At 35.2% G+C, this 12,092-nt stretch overlaps 1 protein-coding gene across 1 annotated transcript in view; it reads right to left on the bottom strand.

Annotated features, from left to right (window-relative positions):
* Positions 1–12,092, bottom strand: part of UNC13C (unc-13 homolog C) — a 132,554-nt gene that overhangs the window by 101,150 nt on the left and 19,312 nt on the right. The window contains exons 3-5 of the mRNA XM_054272855.1: positions 5,158–5,180; positions 4,567–4,631; positions 993–1,065 (exon numbers count right to left, since the gene is read on the bottom strand). Coding sequence (XP_054128830.1) covers positions 993–1,065; positions 4,567–4,631; positions 5,158–5,180 — 161 coding nt within the window. The remainder of the gene's footprint in view (positions 1–992; positions 1,066–4,566; positions 4,632–5,157; positions 5,181–12,092) is intronic.

Raw genomic sequence — 12,092 nt, 5'->3', positions numbered from 1 at the left:
AGCAGAGTGCCATTTAACATGCATTAAAGAGTCATAGCAGGACAATAGACTATACTCTTCAACACAACTAATAGCAAAGAAGCTGCTGTCAAAAAGATGGTTTAAATGAATGCAGGCTCTACTATGCTGTGTAGTGTAATTTTTCATCAATTTCAGAAGGAATTCTACTCTAAAATGGTTGCTGTGCTTTTTCTTTTTGACTGCTCAGACAGTGTGGCAGATCACCACAGAGTAACTGAACACAGAAACTGAGAAAACATTGAGCAATAATAGACAAAGGCTGATCTTTTAATGACAATAATAGCAATCATTTACTTAACCTAACACCCAATCACTTGTTTGTAGTGAGAAATTGGTTTGGGAGCTCATCATCATCAGAGACTAAATATGTATTTTATTGAATTATGAATTCTATACTACAGAAAAAGAGAAATATGAATAGCACTTGAAATTCTTTGGGGCAGAGAGACTCTTCTTAATCTTGTTTAGACTGGAAGTCAGAGTAAATCTCAAAGGAACTGCCATTATTTTCCACTGAAATTTCTCTTCTTAAATTATTCTTGTTTACAATGACTGTTAGAAATCCTGATTACCTCACCTTGTACCTAAAGTATGCATAAATCTTTAAAATATTAATAGTGAAAAGGGCTGCTTTTTAAAAGGAAATTTCTCTCTCTTTCAGTATCAAAATATATCAAGTGAAACAATATCCCAAACAACAACATCTTTGTGAAAATGAGTGGCTTTTTATTGCATGAAATGCACATTACTTGATTACACCAGTAATACCTAAATATCCAATGAGATATTCAGACTTATCTAGTACATTATAACAACTGCCTCATTGACTTTTACTGCCCTCAATCTATTCTCTCAAGGCTTCTTTTTTCCATAAAACAATTGTTGCAAACTGTCATTCTGATGCACAATAGTAATTACAAGAAAGACCTGCACAACTGGCAAATGAATCAACAGTTTCCGAAGTTACTCACCACATCTCGAACAATGGGAAAAGATTTCTTCCTTCGCAGGTCTGGCATGCTGTCAATTCCGTACAGTCCACGACTGAAAAATAAAAAGGCAAAGAAGAAAATAAAAACATGGAGCTTATAAGACTACATCCTTAAGAACTGCTTATAGCATTTCTATTTACAGTTAAAAATCAAAATTAGCAGTTCTCAGCCAAAGGCATGTGCTCCAATTGAAAAACCAGTGCGAGTGTTCTTGGTGCTTTTTCTTCTGGCATTCACCCAAAGCAGAGTAGCTAAAAGGTTGCTTAGTATCTCCTAAAACTTTTTTACCATTTAGTTAGAAATTATGAGAAAAGCTTTCCATCATAAGGTCTTGTATATCTGGTAGCTGCAGCACAACATTACATATTGAACACCATTAATGTCAATGAATATTGTTGTATTAAATTTGATACAAAGTTTAAAATATCTAGCTAAATACATAATCACATCTCAACTCCATGCAACTGTGGAAAACAGAACTTTTCACATTTTAAAATAATTCCATGGTGACCATCATTATTTTACTCTTGCCTGGTTTGAGCTTTTTAACTGAGCACAGAATTAAACCCCAGTTAGATCTCACAAAGAACCTGGAAACAACAATAAAGAACAACTTGGAGTCACTTCAAAGAATAAAAGGCTGACACATCAACAGAATTTAAAAGAATACATATTGATCTGGATAAAAAATTGGCTTCATTCTCTCTGACTATTCCAAACAATTAACACAGGTATCTTCCTGAACTTTTTCCACAGAGGGTTTGGAAGATCTCCATCTACCTTGTCAGTTCTAATTTACAGACACTTGGAAATTCTCAGAGAAGCTGGGATATTGGACTTTTCAAGGCCTAACATATTCCTCTGCAAGGTCCTTTGTTGGCACTGCCTCAGATACCTTTTCAGTTCTTATATTTCTGTCTCTATGTATACAAAAACTGAGTTCAGTACAAAGAGTTTTTCATCTGAAAGCCCTAAGTTTATTTACACCTGTTACAATTATTATGTGAAAAGAGATATAACTAAAATTAGTGAAGAATTTTTCAGTTCCTTCTGATCCACTCACACCATTCTCTAACAAAAGGAAAGAATTCATAGTCTGTTTATGCAATTCCTTTATATTTTCCCACAACCATTTTTCCGTGCCGGGTTGTGATACTAGAATACTTTTCAATAACATAAAGATCAAAGTAGACCCAAATTGCAGCTTCCAGACATACTTACAAACCCAGCAAAAGTGTGATAGAAATAAAATAACATTTCTGAGGTTGAGAAAAGTAAATGTACAGAGACCAAGAAATAAACTCAGGGCTTCTTGCTACTCAGGAGCAGTTCCATCAGCAGCAAATAAAACTTATCGTGTACAAGGCATTCTTGTGCTCAAATAGAGGCAATATCTGTAAAAGGATTTCCATCTATTATTCTGCTCTATAACATAAAAATATGACTAAAAGAGAAGTTCTTACTAAACTCCTTTTAGTCATCATTAAGAAATAACATAGCAAGGGAAAAATTTTCATGTTAATGTAGGTTATACATTGAATTGTCTACTCTCCTCCCTACTTCCAATTATAACTCAACAATAACTTGACATAGAAGATGATGAAGTGTAATCATAATAATTTGATAAAAGTTATCATTAAAGGTACGGAAAAAATCCCTGTCATATTAACTGTTTTTTGGTGCTTCTGGAAATATTCTGCCTAACAGTAATCTATTTGAATTTGTCAGAGAATTCAAGAAAAATAAATTTGATTACCACAGAGACAATGCCACTGAAGGAAAGGAGTAATCATCTGCATGCAGCACCATCTGTGTATCGTTAGTGAATTTCAGAATGGATTAGGCCATGTGGTAAAATTATCAGTCTCTGACTGCTCATTAGGAAGCAGTAAATGAATACAAGAGCAAGTCTCTGGAAAAAGTAAAACAGTACTACCCAGGATCCATATACATGATGAGAACTCCAGCTGACCTACTTTCACTTTATAAAAATATGGAAATAATGAGCTCTAAAGTGCCTCATCTTTAAGAAAGTGAAGAAAAATAAAATGAAGATGTTATTACGTGATACTGCTATGGAAAAACCAGTTAAAGTGGTGTTTCTGCCTTTTAAAAGAGAAGTTGCATGAGAAGCCCCAGAAATGCTGTCTTTGGTCTTTGCCTTTATTTTCTTGTCATGGGCTGCTCTCTCATTTCATGCAACGAAGTGAAGATCATTGCAGAGAATGGAGAGCTGCAGTCCCTGCCATGGACTTGGGGGTGCTGGTGCATGAGGTGGGGTCCCAGCATTGCGCTATGGCAGAGCGGGAAGAGTGAGACAGAAGAGAGTCAGCTGGGGTATTTTTGCATAGATAAAGCGTGGTAACAATGGTTGTGAGGGAAGAAATCTCCTCCCTCACTTCAAACAGCAAAACCTTTTGGAGAGACTAAGAGGGAGAAGGAGTCAGAGCTAACTGGAATCAGTTGTGCTGGCAGTAAAAAGACTGAGGGATCCTAGAAATTAGCATTAGTTTTTGCACGAAGGAGTAGAGTGGGAAGTGTGATTAAAACAGAGCCACAAATGTCTTTGGAATGATAGCATTCTTTGCCTGAATGAGAAGTTAAATGAAAATTGCATAACTGTTTTTAAGGAGGCCTAGTAAAACAGAGGCTTGAATAAAGATACTGTGGACAGCAAAGCAAGGCAAGGACAGGTCTAAACTTTGTCAGCAAAAGAAGCAAGGTTTCATCTAAAAACATGAGCTAATATTGAGCTACTGCCAGCCATCTGACGTAGTGCATAATATTAAGCAAATTAATGCCATAACTACCTTTTAGTGACACCCGCTTCTGCTCAAAATAGGAATCTAAACAGGAAAAACTTCACAGTGTCAACTGGATAGCATTTCAGACATAAAAGCTGAAGATGAATGATTAATTTAATCTCATCACCTTGTCATTGTAATAAATTGTAATTACAGTAAAAAAAGTACTTACAGAGTGCACCAGCAAGAGGATAATACCCCTTTTAATTAGGTAACTAATAAAACTGATAAATTTTACCAAAGGCTTTTATTTCTTTACCTTTCCAGATTAAATAATAAGAAAGTATTCAGAATAGGAAGGAATTCCTTGAACTGGATGCACAATAACTTCATTTGGAGACAAAAAACCAAAATGTACAGGTTTCTTCCATATACACTCTCAGCCACTGCAAGATCTTTTCCCTTGACTTTTCAATTTCAAGTACTAGAGAGATATTATATTGCTAGAATTGCAGTCCTATACATTTACCAAAACAAAGACAAAATTGGGCTACAGCTTTAAAGGATACTTATTTCATTTGCAAAGAGGTAAAATCTGTTACCTAACTGACCTCACCATTGGAACTGCTGTATTAATTTCTCAGAAAATAACAAACTTAAAAAAATTAAAAGGAGATGACATAATAAAACTATCTTCCTTTTAAAATAATACAATTTCTTAAAACAGAAAGCTTAGGAAAAATACTGTAATGCTGTAAGAATAATTTGCAGATACAAATAAAAAAATTATCAATTATACTTTTACTTACCCAGCAAATGCTTGGACTGCATAAAGCTTGGAAGCATCCAAGGAACCTGCACTTACCAACCGAGCCTTTAACAGAGATCAAAAAAAGTACAGTTACTTGGTTGCTTTTAGTAAGTTTTGGACACAATTTAACTGCATCAAACATGTAAGACATATGAAAATGTTTAGCAGGGTCAGCTCCAGGCCAAAGCTAGACTAACTGTTCCTTTGGGAAACATTTTGATAGCATTCAGCATTTAGTGACACACAGTGGAAGAAGCCATGGGAAGGTAAGGTATTGCTTCCCAAGTACCCTTGCCCTTTAAATCCTATAGAGAATGCAGGGTAGGTGATAATTAGAGGCAAAAATCAGAATCATGTTTGACAGTAGCAGACCCCTGTGTTGGCAGTTATGGTAAGCACAACAGTGAGGGTTACCCTGTATATAAATGCAACACATTTGCAATACAATCAAAGGAGAACAAAAGAGTGGAAAGCTGGGAAAAACCATGCAGATTTCACAACTAAAATGACGGAACAAAACAGGTCAAATAAGTCACAAACAAACATCAACAAAATACATGATCCCTATAGCAAATATGTGATTTTAAACCTTTTCATCCACAGAACCGCTATCTGAAAGAGAATTGGGAAGAAGGGGAATATAGGTTAGAAAAACCAGTCTATGAAAAAAATCTCATGCTATAAAATCTGTCAGTGTTTTAATCTGTTAATGTAGACCAGAATCCAAATAACACCTGTGCTTAGCCATATAATTGGGGTGAGATCACTGTCACTACATTTTAAACAAACAAAAAGATGTTCTTGGTAGATAAGAAGACCTGCCACTTATGAAAGACAGTGTGGACAGTAAACATTTCACCTACTATACCCTATCTCCATGGGATTTTTAATTTTATTGCTTTTTAATAAATGTATTTTAAATAATAATTAATATATATTTAATATATTTTCAGTGTTCAAACAAATAATGCTCTATTTTCAAGGAAAAGGCAAGTGTTTCTTAGGATATAAATACCACACTTCCCAGCTCAACTCCTGGACTGTAACTATTCTATCACAGCTACTCATAAAATGACAGAAATTACTCCCCAGATACTAACACAACTACAATTGTGAAAGTATAAGTTATTTCATATATATATATATATATACATATAAAATTCTAAATTGCTTAATGTAAGAGCACATTGTGAAAATTTACAATCAGACAGAAAATATTTGCTGACAGAAAAAACTACCCTCATTTTATAGTCTTGTCACATTTGTACTTTAGAGTACAGTGCATACATGAAACAACATTATTTTAATTGTCACCTTACTGATCTTCCCACCTCCCCAAAGGGAGTGCTCAAGGACCCTTTAAATCGTGTGGATATTCTCGAGATGTTCAGAGATATGTCAGGTTATGTACATCACAGAATAACAATTTACACCTTAAACATGTGCCACATTTAATTTTTAAACCAGTTTATATACAGGAAAAATGACATTCAAACACATAAATCCAAAATATACTGGCAACTGTAAATTGCATAGTGAACAGTAGTGACAATCAAGGAACTAAAATGCTCTATTCTGCCACTAATTTTAAAGGCAGCTTACATGATCAAAGCATTTGACTGACTGGATTTATGAAAATGAGCTTACTCTTTAAATATTCTATTTTTTAAAATAATCATTTGTGAAATGGATTTGTTTCACAGTATCAGATAGTACTGGCTACTCTTTCAAGCATATAAAGAATATTTGGACAACCATAAGATCTAACCTCCCCACCCCGAAATTATTATAGCACTTCATAAGCAGGGTGAAAGCAAAACCAGGAGGAAATAGGTGACTGTAAGCTGGGCTGGCCATGGCAACAGGGTGGGGTGTGCTTTTCTGAGACCTAAAGAGGAGTTAAATCCAGAGGGTTGGAGCAGCATCTGGACATCAATGAGAGGAAAGTCATGACAGCACTTAGCACTTAGGGTAGGAGAGACAGAGGCATCCGTTCTCCAACTTGTGAAAAAGGAAGAATCCGAAAGGCAAAGAAAAATCTGGGGACTGGGGGAAGTTTTAAGCAAGGCACTACTTGTAATTTAAGAAGCCTCACCACAGTATTTTCATGCAATCTGCACATTCTTTTAGACTACCTCATCATAGCAAAATTGGTAATACTGACATACAAAGGCACAGAACAAATCTCAGTATTATTTATGTGCAATGCAATTCTTAAATAGTTGGCAGATACTTTGATATCAGATGCCTAAAGAATCACACGAATTATATGTTTAATTCACTTTTAAAAAAATTATATTAAAAATTGTTGAGACTTGTCTTCTACATAAAATGGATTTTTTTTTTCAGAGCATGAGAGATAGATAGATATATAAAATTTTCTTTACCTGTCTTGGTTTCAGCCAACTTAATCTAATTTCACTACATTTCCTTTACTGGAACCTAATTTTACCTAAATTTAGTGAGGAGAGTGACAATCAAAATTAGGAAGGAGGAAAAGTATGTTTTGGTTTAACTTGCTTTTCTTGGTAGTGACTACATACAAAGAAAAATGCACCCATCTAATTGTCTCTTTTCTCAATAGAAATTGCATAAAGTGGACAAGTGACGCAAATTTCCCAAAAAAGAGATCTTAAGAACATCTCTTCTTTGTAACAAATGAATGCATCTTCAGAGACAAAATTAGTTTGAAAACTTCATTATTTACTGCTTCTTCTGAACTCACCATGAGTGAAGTAATCTGAACTGTGGAAGTGTTCTTTGCATGTATGAGAACACCAAATCGGGAAGTGTACAGTCACCAAGCAATTCACTTTAGTAGTCATTAGGCTACCAGAACAGACAGCAACATTCCTTGATGTAGATAAGAAATGAACTGTGATTATGTAAGAGACCACTGAATGTATTTTCAAATCAGGGATTCAAGGCTAGACATCTCAGATTATACTGCTGAATGACAATGATTTACCTCAAAGAGCTTATCTTCATGTAACTCACTTCTGTCATCCACACAGTCAAAATAGTAACCTAAAAAGGTAATGAGTGCACCTAGGAGCAGTGGAAACACCAGTTCTTATAGCTAACCCTTCTTACTTTAATTAGTTGTTTCTCCTTACATTTTAATTGAAAATTCATTACATTATGAAATACCAGTAATAGCCTTCAGATTGTGCCTTTATATCAAAGGCCAGTGTAGATAAGAGAAAGGTATTTTTTACTAGGATTATAGGAAAAATCCTTTTGCTCCTTAATTGTTGCTATTTCAGCTCAATGCAGTCCCCATTGATATTTACAAACCTATGTAGCAGAATGATGAAGTGTAGGGTAGTCATCTATCTACATACTACTGAAAATTATTTTTACTAATGTCAAATATTGAAGGCAAAAGGAAAGTGCGTACAAGCCCTTTTTATTTTTTAAGGCAGTCAATTACATTTAATTAGATAACTAAGCAGGAAATTAGATAAAATTAGTCTTTAAGTTTCCTTTAATAAGTTCCAATTATTAAAAAGCTGTATAATTCTCAGCATAGCCACTAAATCTTGGCTTCTGTTGAAAATAGTTTGCACATGGGTATGGCTGGGAAATGAAGTGAGAGGGGCTTGTCATTTTTTCAGTACCCTCAAATAAGCCCCCTGGTTATTTTCTATCCACCTACCAGTTTAAATGTAGACTAAGTAAAATTTCCAACAAGTGTTTATTAATACTGCATAATTGCTATTCAATCTTGGAATTAAAATTAACAGATCTGAGAAAAGCTTAACTTTACATTTTTATCAACTGTTTTCACTTTTCAGTCATGGTCCAGTTTATTCATTCTATTAGCAATGTTGTCACCTGTAACTTCTTAAACAAAATAGAAATTAATCATGCAAGACAACCAGTTTCTATACCCAATTTTCTGAGGAAAAAACAAATCTATAAAGGATGTTGAAAAGCCAGAGTTTCTGAGCATGAACGGTATATTAGTAATGAAGATATGGAAGTCAGGACAGACTTTGCTTTCGTAGCTTGTGACACCATCAGAAATACAACTGGCTCTACCAGTCAGCAGAGGTATTTCCATCAAAGAGGTTCACGTGATTCTGCTCCCCAGTCATAACCTTCCTTCAGAAGTCTCGTGTCATTATTTCACTTCTGCACTTTTCTGAGCAGCAGAACAACATCCCAATACACTCCCCTTTCTTTAATGACTGCAAATATTCAGTTCTCCACTCCGCACCATAGCACAAGAACTGTAACAAGGTTCTAAAAATCTAAACTGTTAGGAAATCCTAGGATCAAAATTAATCAAAACATTGATTTTCCACTCTTGTAAGAGTGCATTATTGCACAACACCAAATAGGAAAAAGAATTAAAGTTCATTATTCTCTCAAAGTACCATTTCAATATTTAATTCTGAAAAATGGCTGCAAGAACATCAAACTGACTGATAATTACGTTATTCCTGGAAGCAAAGCCTTCAGACAAAATACTTGCTGGAATTAGATAACAATACAGCTGTTCCATGAAAATAACATGTGTAAAGTACCCACAGTCAGAAGTAGTTTTAAGCCTGAGATGGACAATTTTAATTAGCATCTATTGCCAAGAAAGGGAAATAAAAGATGAAAACCAGGTTTGAATAGAAGCAGGACATTAAAGAAGTAGATTGGCCAAAACAATGACACAAATTAGGCCATGCTAAAATAATAAATGCTGCACCCAGGAGCTATTGTTGCCACTAGAGAACAGAACATTACACTGTGTAAGCCCAGAGGATGTTGTATTGCTGAAGCTTATTCTATGGAGATTGCGTATAACGCTTGAAAGATAATATTAAAGCTAGCACATCATAAGAGATGAGTGATGCTTGTCTAACAAAGAGAAGGTCAAACTTGAATAAAGCTTGGTTGACAGGAGAAATACAAGAATTGCTGCTAGCACTTTACTAGCAGTGATGTAGAAAAATTACTAGCGGATACATGGAGAGTCAAAACAGGAGGTCAGTTTGGTGAAGATGAAAACTGCATTTGTGTCTCTATTAATAAAGTGGTCTGCAAATCTGAAACAAAAGGACATGCTTTAAAAACATCGCTGGTGTTTAGAAATTGAGTCCTATTAGACTTCTAATGGCTTTGTTTTCCATTGTTTTTCAACAGCTAGTAGACACTTCTACCAAATTCTAGAACTTATCTCTAAAACAGTAAGTTATAGACTGTTGTGAGAACTGTTTTATTACAGAATGAGGTGAGCTCAAAAAACTACCATTCTCTTAAAGACAGGGCTCTCTTGACAATCTCTGGCTTGTTAGAGTGGTGGTAGGAAGTAAAAGTCAGCAAGCATTTTAAGCACTCTCTTCTCACCCCAGAAAGCATTAAAATGATAAGACATAGATTATTCAAAAAGGATGAAAAGGCATATTTTATCCCCCTCAATACATGTGGCAACAGTACATGCAACCAAGTAATTAATTATTTGCTGTGAAAACAAATAGATAATTGATTATTGCAAAACTTTCTGCATCACAAAGTTAACAATGCCACAAATGAATCACTATATCATGGTCTCAGTTGCAAGCTGAAGTCCAATTGGAATACTTCCAAAGAAATCCAAGCAAACAGTCGCTTGGTTGGAGAACAAATGTGAGAGCAGCTCCTCCGGACTCTAACACACAAAAACCATGTTCCTTGGTTCTTCTTGCATTGAACACGAGGATTGCACTGAGACATGCAATCTACTTTATCATGACAGCACAGACAGAAGTGACAGCAGGGCTGGGATGTTCAGTGGCAGCCTGGGACAGAGGGGTGAGCTGCTGTCCACCCTGGGCCACAGAGAACACGAGGGCAGTAGCAAAGGGCTGAGTGCCATAAGAGCAGATCAGAAGGTCAAAGCAGTTGGTGACAAAGACACAAGTGCTCACAGCAAAAATGTTTTGGGGCATTTACTTCATACTGCTTCTATTTTTGGCCCTAATGACTGAAAGCCCATTAGCTGCTGAGCACATCAGATGTGATCTTGAAGAGCAACATCTGGCTTGGTTGCATCAGTAAAACACATAGATCCCACTCTGCCATTCCAGCAATCAAAGCAAATGTGGTGAATTGGGAAGACAAAGATTTGCTTCAAAAGTATATTCCTGTTGTAAAATAAAATGCTAATGGAGACACATTCATAAGTCATATAAATATAGTACTCTTAAAGAGCAAGAATAACATGTACAGCTAGGATCAGAATGTAGTGTCTGAGAAACAGACATATATTTCACAGGATATAATATTCATAGCTGCTGTTGGCATGAAGTTGTTTCTTCTGTGGAGTTGTTTCCACTTCCGAGATAAGGTTTAGGAACTATTTAAGACAATCTCAAACACGTTTAAACATTATAATATTCAGAACCCCCAAAGTAGAAGACTAAAAAATTTAGATTAGCTAAACTAATTTCAAGACTTACAGCAATGAAAAAAAAAAAGAGTCAATGTATAATCACATACAAAATAAAAAGATGACATCAAGCTAATAACACTTACTGAGATAAGACAAAGTTATCAGATTTTCTTCTGTTGATAAGAAATTAGCTTAACAGATACAAGAAAAGAACAATATTTGAAATAATATGATTAGCATTAAACCCTTAAAAATTGTTATTTACTGTCATCTTTTATGTTATAGGTAAACTCAAAATCAAATTACAGTTTTGGCTCTGCTTGAAATAACAAGTTGAAATAATTATGCCTAAACACCAAAGAGAGACACAGATGTTAGGAACTCTAGACTGGTACAATGGAATTCAAAGGATGACTTTTGGTACTTTTGGACTTTTTTTGCTTGATAGGACACGCATAAATCCTTCTGAAATCCTCAATCCCTTTTTATAGTTAATAGAAAAAGACATGTTTCCTTGTCCTTTACTTTCACGTTTTTTTAGAAAAAGAAAATTTCACCCAACATGCCTTCAACAGTTCCTAAGGAAAATTCCCCTACTTTATGTTTGCAGTACCCTCCTTGCCTTATGGATTCAGAGAAGCACCAGCTCCATCCTGTTTGTACAAAATGAAACAGGAAGAGCTACAGGATAAGATTTAAAAGTGCATTTTGTAAATATTCCTCTCTCCTAGTTCATTTTTACATTCAATAATAGTACATCCATCACATCTGACTTTCCTTATTCCATCTTAGTATATATGCAGCTGAAGAACAAGAACTCCTTTGGTGATGCTGCAGCTGCGCTGGTGATATCCAGAGCTATCCATAGTTTATGGGCCTGTGACAGCATTGACAAATCACTTGCTGCTGCTCCGATAGTCTACTCCAGAGAAGCTACTTAAGTGTCAGTCAGCAGATTGCTCTTTGCCACTACTAATTTAGCAGAAACAGATTACAGTATTTTCTGTGGTATTTTTTCTACCTAACTTGTATCCTTGTATCTTTTGCACACCATATTCTTTATCATAGCATCCAAGACATTTTTAAATGGCTCTGTCATCAACACAACCATAGGTCTTGATTTTCAGATTTAATAAAACTTATCTTGCAAGCCA

This window comes from Melozone crissalis, unplaced genomic scaffold (assembly GCF_028551555.1).
Source record: "Melozone crissalis strain CALT ecotype California unplaced genomic scaffold, PUWL_Pcris_2 ptg000014l_1, whole genome shotgun sequence".
NCBI lineage: Eukaryota > Metazoa > Chordata > Aves > Passeriformes > Passerellidae > Melozone > Melozone crissalis.
The sequence above is the reverse complement of the archived record's forward strand: the minus strand, read 5'-3'. Positions and strand labels throughout refer to the sequence as shown.